The 13,728-nt window shown below is 41.6% G+C and overlaps 2 protein-coding genes across 3 annotated transcripts in view; both read left to right on the top strand.

The window, feature by feature from the left end:
* The first annotated feature begins 1,243 nt into the window (after window positions 1-1,243).
* On the top strand, window positions 1,244-6,459 carry LOC128942565 (translation initiation factor IF-2-like). The gene is made up of 2 exons (XM_054285115.1): window positions 1,244-1,357; window positions 6,004-6,459. Exons 1-2 carry the CDS (start codon window positions 1,244-1,246, stop codon window positions 6,457-6,459), a joined length of 570 nt encoding a protein of 189 aa, XP_054141090.1.
* Window positions 6,406-13,728, top strand: part of RB1CC1 (RB1 inducible coiled-coil 1) — a 65,976-nt gene continuing 58,653 nt past the window's right edge. For both annotated transcript variants that reach the window (XM_054284769.1, XM_054284770.1), the window contains exon 1: window positions 6,406-6,486. The gene's annotated coding sequence lies outside the window, so the exon portion shown is untranslated. The remainder of the gene's footprint in view (window positions 6,487-13,728) is intronic.

Raw genomic sequence — 13,728 nt, forward strand, 5'->3', positions numbered from 1 at the left:
GAGACCCTGGGAGCTGCAAAAAAAAAAAAAAAAAGAAGATGGTTTTGTTTCTATTCCATTCAGAAATAAAAGTGAAAGAAAAAGGACATAATAGTATAAGTAAGCAGAACAAAGGACAAATAGTATTCAATATGTTAACAGATTATATTTTCAGTTAGCAATTCATCTTTATGTAAGTACACAGTGGGTTTAATTTATTTGGTTTAAGGCTCTTTCTAGTTTATTTAAATATGTTAATAAAACATATTAAACAAAGAGTTTTGGTATCATGAATTTCTAGTGTGCATTACTAGAAAGGCTGGGAAGGAGAGGGGAATTTAGATGCTCATTTAAAAAAGGCAATTAGTACTTATTAAAAAAATGTCTAAATTAGTGACTCAGATTAAATATATCTATACTTTTCTAGCCTCTAAAAATAGGCTGCACCTTAAAAGCTAAATATAGAAGTAGTGGACATAGTCTAGAAGCGTTTGAGTTTAACTCTCTGGAGTGCCTGGTGAGGTACATTTCCAGGCCAGCTGCTGTGATGCTGGCTGGCTTGTGGCCTGTGGTTTCAGCTGGAGATGCCTAAAATCCCTGCTCCTGGCCCAGCACTGCCATTTGGATCTGGATTCCCATACTGTTCCACAGGTAATAGGGAGAGACAAGTCCACTGGCATGCAGGGCTAAGGGAGAAGCCTGAAGCTTCTATCCCTTGCTTTACAGATTCTGTCTTTATGGTTACCAAACCAGGAGAGGGAGTGATGTGAATGATGAAAGGATCAGAGTATGTCATCTGTGAACAGAAAGATCATTAGAATGCTATTTTGTAAATGGGGACAGTATATTTTTTTTCATGACTGTAAAAAGAAAAAAAATACATCAAGTTTCTAGCAGTACAGGCCAAACAAATTCCTAGTATACCTTCTTCAACTGAAATATCTGCATACGTCATAATTTTTTGTTAGCAGGAATTAAACTTAAATTTTAAAAACGTGATTTTATATATGAACAAGGAGACCTGCACAGATTAACAAGGAGCTCCCGGACAAAAACAGAAAAGGGAAACCTACGAGGGTAGAAGTGAGGAACCTTGGAGGAATGCTGGCAAATTGTCCCAGCAACCAGGGATAAGGTTAGGACAAGTAAAGCCCTGAAAGAATTAAACCTGCCTAGGGATCTCAAGGACAACAGTAAAAGCTTCTGTAGGTACATAAGTAGTAAAAGGAAGACTAAGGAAAATGTGTGTCCTCTCCAGAAGGGAATGGGGGAGCTGGTAACCCAGGATATGGAGAAGGTTGAGGTACTCAGTGGCTGGTTTTTTTTGCCTCAGTCTTCACTGGCAAGTGCTCCAGCCACACCACCTGAGTTGCAGAAGGTAAAGGCAGGGACTGGAAAAATGAAGAACTGCCAGCTGTAGCAGAGCAACAGGTTTGAGATCATCTAAGGAACCTGAAGGTACACAAGTCCATGGGACCTGATAAGTTGCATGCATGAGTCTTGAGGGAACTCACAGAAAGTGGCTGAGCTACTTTCCATCATATTTAAGAAGTCATGGCAGTCCAGTGAAGTTCCCACTGACTGGGAAAGAGGGAGCAAATCCCTTTAAAAGAGGAAAAATGGAATACAGGCCTATGACTAATACCAATTTTATTGCTAATGGCTCCCCAACTCCAGTCCCTATTAAAGCTCTAAGATATAAGAAAGAAGGTTTTTACAACAAAGGTTTTAAAATTATGGAATAGCCTTCCTGAGAGGTGGTGGATGCCCATGCCTGGAAACATTCAAGGCCAGGTTGGATGGAGCTCTGAGTAACCTGGTCAGGTTGAAGGTGTCCCTACCCACAACAGGCGGGTTGGAAGTAGATGATCTTTAAGGTCCCTTCCAATCCAAACCATTCTATGATTCTATGAACATGACGTCAGTGCTTTAATATAAAAAACCAAAGCTGACAGACAGTAAAGAATGGGAATTCTATTCTCAGTAACACTAAATATTCAGTAATGCTTACACAGCTATAAGTTTCTATAAATATTACTTACAATATTACTGTTCTACGTAGTCTGTGCTGTAATGCTTGTTTGACCTTGTTGTACCCATTATCATCTGAGTGCTGAGGAGAAGTGGTGGTATTGGAAGGTCCCTTACACAAATGGAGCCTCTTAAATGAAAATGCACAACAAGGGATTTTTACAGGATTATTCAGGCTGCATGTTTCCCCTTGAGACCTTTTGTCCATAACCACTTCTGAGGGTATGTCCACTCTGACTTTTTTATCTGAGATTTAAATGCCCTTTGCATATTTCTGCACAGGATCAAGAACTGATCTCGTGACCTAGATGTTAAATTGAACCTAACTATTCTCTTCCTGCAAGAAGCTCTCACAGAAAACAAGAAAAATCACTTGTGAATTCAAAACTTGTGGAGTCAGAACTACTGAAACATTGAGAAGCCACACGATGTTAAAATCACTGGTTAGGAATGATCCATAACGAGGTCAGAGGGAGTGGCATGCTTTCAAAATGGCATCAGCTGTTCTTGAGTCACTGACCATTCAAAAACAAATTAGTGATTGCTTATGGGCCAGTCAGTGCTCTCAAAAAGAAGCAAGAGATGAGATGGGACTTGGTGTTTGCCATGGACTGCCAGGTTACATGAAAGGATAACAGAAGTTCTTGAAGTCTCTCTCAAATCACGCAGGAGCACTGGTGTTGTTGGATACTGCTGTTCACTTTGCATATTCCAGGTCAGAACAGTACTTTGTCCTTTAAAAATATTGTTTTCTGAAGTGGTTGTTTAGTTGGAGGAAGACTTAAATTGAAAACAAATACTTGTTGTAAATCACTTTGCAAGATGCCACAAAGCATCAACAGAGAAGGAAGGAACTTGGGTTTAAAGCATCAGCCTGACCTAGCAGAGGAATTAACATAGCTGTTTTCAGTATTTGAAAAGGGAGAAAAAGAAAAAACAAACAAACAAACAAAAAAACCCCCAACAAAACAAAAATCAAGGGGCATTGATGAAGATAGCAATGTGTTTGGTTTTGACTGGGGCAGAGTTAATTTTCCTCTTAGTATCTGGTGCAGTGCTGTGATTTTTTAATTTAGTGTGAGAATAATGTTGATAACACACTGATGGTTTAGTTGTTGCTAAGCAGGGCTTATCCCAAGTCAAGGACTTTCCAATTTCCCATGCTCTGGGAGTGAGCAGGTGCATAAGAAGCCAGGAGGGAGAATGGCTGGGACAGCTGACCTGAATATAAACTGGGGGGAGTTGAGGCTGGGAGGGACTGATCACAGATCAAGGCAGGGCTGGGCATCTGTCAGTGGGTGGTGAGCAACTGATTTAGGCATTGCTTGTCTCTTTCAGGTTTTATTCATCTCTCTTTTTGTTGTCTCTATAATTATTATTATATTTATTTGAATTATTAAACTGTTTATATCTCAACTCACGTGTTTTACAATTATTTCCTGCTTCTCCTCCACATCTCACCACAGAGGGGAACTGTGTGAGCAAGCAGCTTTGTGGTACTTGGTGGCTGGCTGGGGTTAAACCAAGACACAGCAGTACGGGCAGCAGAAGTACACAGGGCGAATTTCTGGCAAGCAGAGCTAAAGAAAATAGGAAGATGTGGGTTTTGAAGTACATTTGGAACTAAATAAATACTGACAGTATCGGTCCCTTACCAGTATGCAGATAACAATTGTACAGAAAAACAGTCACCAGAACTCACTGATACTGTGGGATTGTGCCCCTTGTCCATGACAGTGCCCCTTGCTGCCAGCCTTGGCCCCCAGTTTGCTTTCCCTTAAAGAGCAGCCTGCTCTTTTTGCTCTCTGACTGCAGCTGCATAAATACGTAGTTTAAGAGACACGTGCTTTGGTATGCCAAATTTAGCACCCAAAATTAAAAGTGCACAGTGAAAAACCCCTTCAACCTTCTTGCTTATTTTATAGAATGTGAAAAAAAGTATAGGTGGATCCTAAACAGTATCTTGAAAGAATATTAACCTACATTTTGTACAGCACCTTGAAAAAGTGAAGAATTCTCAGTAACCCTGATTCAATGCTTTCTTTTTGTATATCCTAGAGCAAAGACTTCTTCATAAAATGCTGCTTTTTTTTTTTTAGGATAGAATATAATGCTACATTTTAGGTTTTGTTCAGACAGGCTCATGAAAAAACCCTGTAATTAGCTGTTTGGCACAAAGTGGCTCTGGAACACTTTGAGAGGAAGCAACATAATGAAATGTTACAAGAACAAGCCAGAACAACCTGCTCTGCTAGCAGCACTTTGCTTACTCCCCAGAACTGAAGTTCCTGCTTCAGTCCTGCCTGAGCTGCCTCTCAAATCAATCAACAGTTGTCCAACACGTGCTGTAAAAACCAGAACCATGCTTAAGTGCCTGAAGCCTCACTTAATGCAATTGTTGAGAGCCTGACTGGCAGAGGTGCTTTGCCAGAAAACTACAAACCCTGTTGGCACTGCTGCTTCAGTGTTTGAAGAGGTGCTGCTGCTTCTCTTGCCAATGTCTCAGCTTCTCAAACTTCAGGAGGTCACTGAGGTAGTTTCTCCTCAAGAGAATTTTAATGATACTTATTTGTGCTTCAGGTTTACCAAACATCAACATTTGTGGTTTTTTTTTTTTTTGACCTGTGACAATAGCATGCATGCTACTTGTTCTGTATTATACTCATTACATTACATCTATTTGAGTACTGCTGTCTTTCCTGCCCAATTTATTGTTGTAGTCTGAAGTGCCACAGGTGTCTTTCAGAATTTGGATGCATCTCCCAACAACTGCAGAGTTGGGGAGTACTTTACGGGGTGCCACAAGGTGGCAACTGGGGGCTTGTTTTAAAAGGCCAAGAAATTCCTGCCTGGACAGGCTGTGACTATTCAACATAGTCTCTAATGTGTCAAACAGGCAGGAAGCTCTCCAACATAGCAGAGGTGGCTACTACAAGTTTACTGTGAAAACCATAAGCTTGGTCCAGCTTGTGAGCAGTACCTTAAGGTATGGAAGGCCACAATCAGGTCATCCCAAAGCCTTTTATTTTCCAGGATGAACAAAGGAAATTCTCACAGCTTTTCCTCATAGGAGAGATCCTCCAGCCCTCTGCTCATCCTGGTGGCCTCCTCTGGACTCTTTCCAGCATGTTGATGTTCTTCCTGCGCTTGGGACCATGACATGCTTGCACTCTTTTTTGCAATACTCCTCTTACGTGCAGAGTATATTCTATATCTGAATATACCCTAGTCACAACTTTATAAAAGTGTCATCTAAAACCAGCTCTTTTTAAGGTTTCTTTTTATAATTCCAAATGTCAGTGAAGCACGTGAGTTATTTCAGTATATCTCTTTAGATTAAAACTCAAAACACACAGGACAGATATTTAAACCTCTCTGTAGATTTCCTAAACTTTTGACCTCTTGTCATCCCAGATTAAAATGAAATTGAATAAACCTCCCACTCAAGTAAGGCCATGGGCCTGACTTCCAAATGCCAATCATGTCCTGGGTTGCATCAAAAGCAGCGCAGCCAGCAGGGCAAGGGAGGGGATTCTGCCCCACTGCTCTGGTGAGACCCCACCTGCAGTGCTGCCTCCAGCTCCGGGGACCCACCAAGGGAAGGACATAGACCTGGTTGGGAGTCCAGAGGAGGCCGTCAAATTCATCAGAGGGATGGAGCACTGCTCCTGTGAAGAAAGGCTGAAAGAACTGGGATTGTTCAGCCTGGAAGAGAAGGCTCCGGGGTGACCTGATTGCGGCCTCCCACTATCTCAAGGGAAGAAAGGAGAGAGGAAACATGGCTCGGGACTCTTTATAAGGGCATGCATGGGCAGGGTGAATGTGTTTAAATTGAAAAAGAGTAGGTTTGCATCAGTTACTAGGAGGAAATTCTTTAGCGTGACGCTGAGGAAGAAATGGAACTGGCTGCCCAGAGATAAGGTGGCAAGATCTTGAACATCCCTGAAAGTATTGAGGGCCGGGGTGGATCGAACTCTGTGCAACCTGGTATAGCGGACGGTGTCCCTGCCGTGGGCAGAGGGGCTGGAACCGGAGCCCTCCAGGGCCCTTCCACCTCCGGCCACCCCCGGACTGCCGTGGGCAGAGGGGCTGGAACCGGAGCCCTCCAGGGCCCTTTCACCCCCGACCCCTCCCGGTTGCACCCGCCCGGGCCCGCGCGCCGCCGCCGCTTCCGCCGCGCGGTCCCTCCCGCGCGCCGCCCCCTCCCGGCAGCCCTCGCGCCGGAAGCGGCTGACGACAACAACAAACACCGGCGGCGGCGGCGGCCGCCCCAGGCAGGGCTCCCCCACTTACCGCGGCCCCCAGCCCGCCCCGCCGAGCCGCCTCTCCCCGCTCGCCGCCTCTCCCCGCTCGGCCGCGGGCCCCGCCGAGGCGCTGCGCGCCCCCGCGGAGCCGCCGGGCCCGGCCGCGCGGCGCGGGGGGAGACGCGCCGCCACCGGCGCAGGATGAGCGGCGCTGCCCGCGCGGGACCCGGGGGTGAGTGCCGAGCGCTGCCGGGGACGTGCGGGCTCCCCCCGCCGCCCCGCTCAGCCCCTCCCAGCCGCGGGGAAGGCGGGGACTCCGGTACCGGGAGGGCGGCCTGGCGAGGGGCGGCGGTCCCGGCGCTGGGCTGCACCCGTGGGGCGGGCGACAAAGAGCTGGGAGGCGGCGGAGCGGGGGTCGGGGAGGACCGGGATCCCGCGGCCGGAGCCGGTCCCGGGGCGGCGGAGTGAGCTGCCGCTGTTGGGTGGGTGGGGGGGCGGTGGCTGCCCGGCGTCAGGGGGAGCAGCGCCCGACGGGCCGGGGTGCTCCTGCCTGCCCAGGGCTCCGCTGCCAGGGCGAGCGATTCGCGGTGAAGTTACTACAAGGAATGACTCAGCCTGGCAGCGCCGCCGTGCTCGCCGTCGGCGGCGGTCGGGCGAGCTCCGTGCAGAAGCGTTGAGTGTTTACAAACGTTGTTCTGCCTCTCCCTCGGTTGTTTACTTGGTCCTGCTCCCGAGGAAGCATGTGTCCTGTAATGAATTGTCCCTTCGGTTTTTTCTTAGGGCTCTGTAGTAGGCTTGCAGGATGTTCTTTGGATCAGTGCTCGCTTTTCTTTCTCACTGACCCCCAAAAGTACTGGCTGCCAGTGATCCAGAGGTAGATAGACTAGTATAAATGCTGTGAGAATTAAATGAGCTGACCTTTGTAATGTTCGTGTTTCTTACTTAACATCACCTAGACATGAAACAAAAAGTCATGTCTGCTCCCGAGAAACACAGAAATGTTAGTTTAGACCTCATATGACCATAGCTTTTTGTTTTCTTGTGTCATATGTTTTAGTCTGAAGTAATTACATGGTATGTCCTGGCCATTTCTTGTGGTTCATATTTTAAGCTTTCACCTTTAATTCTTTGTGGGGAAGAATGAGGAGGTTGAGGTTTGGTTCTTTTCCCTTGTATTCACATATATGTGTGTCAGAAGTAGTTTGTGCTGTTGGGTTTATGGAAGGACTTACACTTCTGGAGGTGTGTGTTTTACTGTATGGTAAAAGGTACCTCAGCAATGCTGGAGAAATGGCAAGGATGGAAAAACATCCTTGTTTTTCAGACAGTTGAATTTTATACAGCTGAGAAGTATTGTGAGGAATAACACTATAAATAGAATCAGAATTATAGAATGGCCTGGGTTGGAAGGCACCTTAAAGATCATCTAGTTCCAACCTGCCTGCCATGGGCAGGGACACCCTCCACTAGACCTGGTTGCTTAAAACCCCATCCAACCTGTCCCTGAAGACTTCCAGGCATGGGACATGCACAGCTTCTCTGGACAACCTGTTCTAGTGTCTCACCATCTTCGCAGTAAGGAATTTCTTCCTTATATCCAATCTAAAATTATACTCTTTCAGTTTAAAGCTATTGGTCCTTGTATTCTATACATACCCTTCTAAAAAGTTCATCTCCATACATCATGGAAGTACTAAATAATAATAGTGATAATGAAAATGTGCAATATTAATGGTATATTTCAATTGTGAATTTTAAGAATATTTAGTATGCAGTACCTTGGGAAATTTTTAAAAGATGAAGCGCATAAAGAAATTACCTTACTCTTATCTTGTGGTCTAAGGCAAACTTTTGTGCCAAGAAGCAAATATTAACAAGAAAGGATTTAGATATTCTAGCATTGTTAAGTTTAGATTAAAGTATGCAGAGGATGTATTTATACTTACTCTAAATGCTGCCTGGAACTTAAAATGGCTTAATTTTATTATGTTGAAAGTAGTAAAGAAAATTACTTGCTGAAGAACATGTGGTAAGAGACTTCAGCTATGCCAGTTTTAGAGCAGGAAATGCAAGCAGGATCTATTGGGATAGTGGATTATTGTAAGATAGACCTAATTGTGCTTTGGAAGTCCATTATTGTTGTCCACTCCGTACAAGTAGCTGTATCTTTTGTAGATTGTAAAATAGCAATCTATCTTAGCCCCAAATTGTGTTGCTCTAGGCTTGTGCTCAGCACAGATTTGGGTTAGTAGTTTCTGAGATCGTGTCCAAGGGGCTGTCTCTCTCCCCATGTCAGGTTACTATATTTATAATTAGAAGTGTATGCAGCAGACTTGTGCTCTGACTGGAGGAGAGGGCAAGGGTTATTTTGAGGTCTTTTGTGGTGTCTGTTTAAAAAACGGTGTGTCCCTGCATGTTGTCTGAACACAGCTGTTACATGGCCTTGCAGAAACTAAGGCAGAAAACAATTTCTAAGCTGAAATTCAGTTATTTTGTTTAAATAGGGGACTGAGTGTATTTTGGGGATAAGGGAGTAGCACAAATTGATTTGTGTTTGATAAGAGTGGCAGTAACAGTGGAATCACTGGAAAGAATTTTTCTTTATCAGTGTGTCCTTAAGTCTTTATTTGCTTTTAAACTAGCAGTTACTTTCTGTGAAAGAGTGGTGTGAGAGTCTTGAGACTTAAATTGCACAGGATGGGTTCATTAGCATGTTGAGGTAAAGGGGAAACAAGTTCAAATGAAAAACTATAGTGTGTGTACCCAGTTGTTACACGAGCTACTTCAGTCATTTGGATAGTGCCCAAGCAGTCATGTGTCTCCTTCTGCATTTGCAATATTGCTCAAGAAAGTTGTGCTCCTGATTTGTGGTCCACATCTCAGTGACATTATATGAACGGTTTCTGGAGATGAGGAGGGGAAAAAACAATTAATACCTTACTACTTTTAAGGAGCCTATTAATAGGTAGCATTCTGGTGCAAAGTTGCTAATCAGTATTACTGAGTAGCAAACACTTGATTACAAGATGCCAGCTTACATAATAATATTGTATTATACTGCAGGATGTGATTGAATGCAGTGATACCAAACACACACACAAAAAAATCATTAATATGTAAATTACTAATCCAATTGCAGGAATTACAGAGTGCCTGTTTTCTAGCTGATTTGCCAGACTAATGTTTTTGGTGTACAAGTTGAAAGATCTTCACATGAATTGCGTGTTGTAAAAGCCTATAGCACAATTAATGGTGATAAAGAAATTGATGGCAATTATTTTTGTGACCTAATTAACGTTCTGTGGTTACTGAGATGGTCACTTGTTTATTTATGAGTTAATTCATCGTGCAGATCCACTCTTTATTTCGTTTTAATTTAACTTTTAGTATTTTTAATGTAGTTCAGTTGAAAGACAAGTTGGAAGACATCATGGCCACATACCAGGTCTAAAATTTTTTCTATTTGTGAGCAGGGTTAGAAGTAGATATGCTTTGTATTTTCTAATAGGATTCATCTTGTTAATAATACATGAATAATTTTTCAATACTAGTTATTGGAAGTTGTCAATAGAAGTATCTTAACAAATTTATTGTTACCACATTTATGCTCATAGATTGAGGCAGGGCTGGTCAGGAGAAACACCAGGGCTGTCAGGGCAGTTCTTGCTACTCTTGTGTCCATCTCCAAGTGTATATTTTCCTTTAGTTCTTCAGGTTTGCTGTCCGTGGTTCAGGAGGTTCTGAGCTCAAGCAACAGCTTAGTGTAGCTTTTCATGTCCATCCAAGATGTTTCTTTTGGAAAGAGATTTTGCAGCCGGGCCTGCTGTCTTTATCGCATCCAGGTGAAACGCTTAGGGTGTGCTATATATAAAGCTCTGGTAGTTTGTGCATCTAGAAAATAAACTGTGGTAGAACGTGGTGGACTGTTTGCTATGAGTTAGTACAAATAAGTAAAAAAAAAAGCCTTGTTTGAGTGCTGTATGAATTTCTTTCTGACCTGTGTAAATTACTTGTTGATGGAAAGTAAAATGTGAAACTGCTTTGTTGGCTAGCTGGGTTCCAAGTGTCCTGCGTCTGTCTTGCTGTGTAATGCTACAGGATCAATGAGAAGAGTGGTGAGTGAATACTTGAGAGCAGCTCTGCCTAAGTCATGTTCTAAGGATTTTTTAACTGACTTCAGAGCGTGGATGTATTTTCTTTTTATGAAATAACTCATGTTTTCTTACCTCTTAAGACTTTCTTTTGAAAAAGAATTTTTGCTTTTTCAGGAGAGTAGGGAAGCTGTGATGGCAATAGTGAAATAGTGTGTTCAGTGTTTTGATTGCCTCTTGCTTTTATTTGGAGGGATTAGGTGGAAGTAGTATCTGTATGATACATCAATCTTCATTATATTTTTGAAGAAGTATTTGACAGGCCAGTATGCTGTTTTCATTTTGAACAGATTGAAAACTGTATGCATTTTAGAGGTAGAATGCAGCATTGGAGAACTAATTATAGGGAGAGTTTTACTTACATCATAGATTCAAAAAATCATACCACCCTTAGCAAAGCAAAAATATAAATTCTGTAAGAATTGCACTTTGCTGAGGTCTGATTTTTGAATGTTTGAGGTAGCTGTTTTTAAGTTCCCATTTTCTATTTTGATTTAGTTCTATGATTGAACATGTTATGCTCCTTTTGTGTTGTAGTTATAGCTGCAGTACTTTTTGCTCTTTATCATTTGAATAGTGTTTTTTTTTTCCTGATATTGCAGGGACTTTCAATGTCAGTGGTTTATCTTGAACTTTATTTCGAGTTTGTTGAGGCCAAGTAGCTGTGCTGGTACATCCAAAGTGTGAAAATTTGACCCTTATTTATTGTAGTTGGCTTAGGATAAACAGGTCATACTGACAAAATGGTGCTTTTGTTTATACAGTTATTCTTCCATCCTCCAGAGTGTGTATTTTTATTAAATTCAGATGAAGGGAAGATTCTTACATAAGAATATATTGTGTAACAGGACTAGAAGCTGCCTTCTAATACACTCTGCTTATGCTGTGTTGTAAGTGTTCTACTAGTAAATTCAAGATGACTTCTCTATTTAAAAATATTCTTCACAAGTACTTGTGTAGTCTGCTGATTGAAAGAAACTTGATTCTCACCCAGTGAATGGTTTGAAAAAATGACTCAAAATTCTCAGTTCTTTCTGAATGAAGGGCGGGGAGGGATAGTGTGTAAACTTTCCTTTTTAAATGAAAGGCTTGGTGGTAAAATACCCATACATTTCGAAAAGCAAATGTATTGTGACAACATTTTCACATGCATGTATGGCTCTAAACAGCACAACCAGGGTTCAATAAGGCAGGAATATAGTTGTAATATCTCAGTCATTGTAAGTTGTGGTTTTCTCTGGAGTTTCTTTGGTGATTGTATAGTTCTTGTATTGGTAAAACTACATAAAAGAATTTATTGGTGCGTGTTGTTAGCTGTTATAAGCTACCAATGATTTATATTCCAGGAAGGTAAAGAAGGGCAGATGAAGATTAGAAAACACCTTCTTGAGATTAGAGGCAATTTAATATTCTGCAAACTATCCTGCAGTTTTTCTCATTTCTCAGCACATTGCTGTTATCTTCTTTCACACTGTTCCCAGTAGAGATATGAAGGTGATTTGTAAATGTGTGATATCCAAAAAGAGTTAATAAATTGATCTGAGAAGAATCTAGACATTTCTGAATATGTCTACCTAGGGAGACTGGGGTTTATATCAGCTCTGCATCTTGCTGGTGGTCATTTACTTTCAGATACCACTAAAAATAAAAGAAGGTTGATGAATATGTATGAGGAAGTTGGTAGGTGACATATGAGTTATAAGTAACTTAAAAAAAGAGAAATTTGATAAATTCTATCTTTAGATCTTGAAAGTTCAAATAATGATTTTATAATTAATGTAGGATAAGAAAAGTTCAAAACAAGTTGTAAAGTTGCAAAGCAATTAAACAGTTTACCAAGATGGTAGAGGATTTCCTTATTGCTAGAAAACTTTAATGGTTCTTTTAAAATCTGATTGCTTATGAATAGCAATTAAGGAAGAACCTGTGACTTTTATGTAGGCAGTCAGACTAAATCACAAGAATCTTTACTTGCCTTACATTTCATTATTGTCAGTCTTTGACTTTCTTTTCCATCTGTAGTATTTTCATTCCTGTGAAGTAAATGCCATTTAATTGGTCCTATGTTCTGTATTTTCATATTTTAAAAAGTTCTGGCCAAGATTTTTCTCTTTTCCATATAAAAGAAAATTAAAAAAAAGTTGTAGCATCAGGATGTTGTATCTGAAGAGGGAAGAACAGGGGAAATGGCCTCTTGGACTAAATTTTGAGAAACTGTGTCTTTGGTTGCATCTGTAGTAATTGCAAATTTTTAAGTTATCTTAGCCTGCTTTTTAAGAGGGTACTGGTTTGGGCTTTTTTACTAGGTTTCTAAGAAGTGGTCTATTAGTAACTGAGGATGGCAAGGGCAGTTGGAAATATGAATGATGCCTTCTGAAACTTTTCACTTGTCTTCTTGAGTGATGGTTCTGATGTTGAGTAACTGCTGCATTCATTGGCTTTTCTCCAGCCTTAGTTGAGTGTAGTTTGTGGAGTCTATGTAATGAACCAGATCATGGAACCAATTTGAGCTATCAGTATCCTGGAGAATGGTGTTTCTAACTTACTACAGCAAAGTCATCCAGTTTATTGCACAGATATACAGGTAGTTGCACCACTGAAAGTTGCTGCAGGGAAAGGAGAAGAACAACTGGCTGAAGAAAGGGAAGAAGTCTGGTGCACTTTTTGTTTGTGTTCCAGAGTTGGTGGTGTTGGTTGATCAGAGAGAGTGTTAGTGGAAGAAGTGTTGGTGACTTGTCTGAGTTGGGTATAAGAAAGAATGAATTTTTCGTTGTTTGTTTCTTGCAGAATTGTTTGCAAACACTGGAAGATTTTACATGCTAATTATTTTAAAGAGTATGTACCTACAGGAAGAACCTTCACACCATATGGAGTCAGTCAGTAACTTGAATAAAACCACCTGAAGCTCCATGTACCTGAGAGTACCAATCTTTGCAAAGAGAATGTATTAATCTCTGTAATTCAAGGGAGGCTTGCACTCCACAAATGCTCTGAAATGGCAAAATTATACATTTAAAAAAGGAAAATCTGACAAAACCTTCAGTTAACTTTGTCAAAAGTAAGGCGCAGACAGCTGTGGAAAGACTTGTTTCCATCAATTAAAAATAAAAGAAAGAAAGAGAAGGGATACTTCTGTAGGCTGTTTCCTAGCAATAAGATTGTCAGAAATCCTAGGTTTGTTTTCTGGCTTGTACCTGTTAACTGAGGCACATAAGTTTCACTTTTTATCATGTAAGAGATGCAAGGTTTTGAAAAATGGGGTAAAATTGTATTTACTATTGGAAGAGGAGAGCTTTTGTCTGGTCTTCTATATGAACTGTGTT

This window comes from Melozone crissalis, unplaced genomic scaffold (assembly GCF_028551555.1).
Source record: "Melozone crissalis strain CALT ecotype California unplaced genomic scaffold, PUWL_Pcris_2 ptg000042l_1, whole genome shotgun sequence".
In the NCBI taxonomy this organism is placed as follows: domain Eukaryota; kingdom Metazoa; phylum Chordata; class Aves; order Passeriformes; family Passerellidae; genus Melozone; species Melozone crissalis.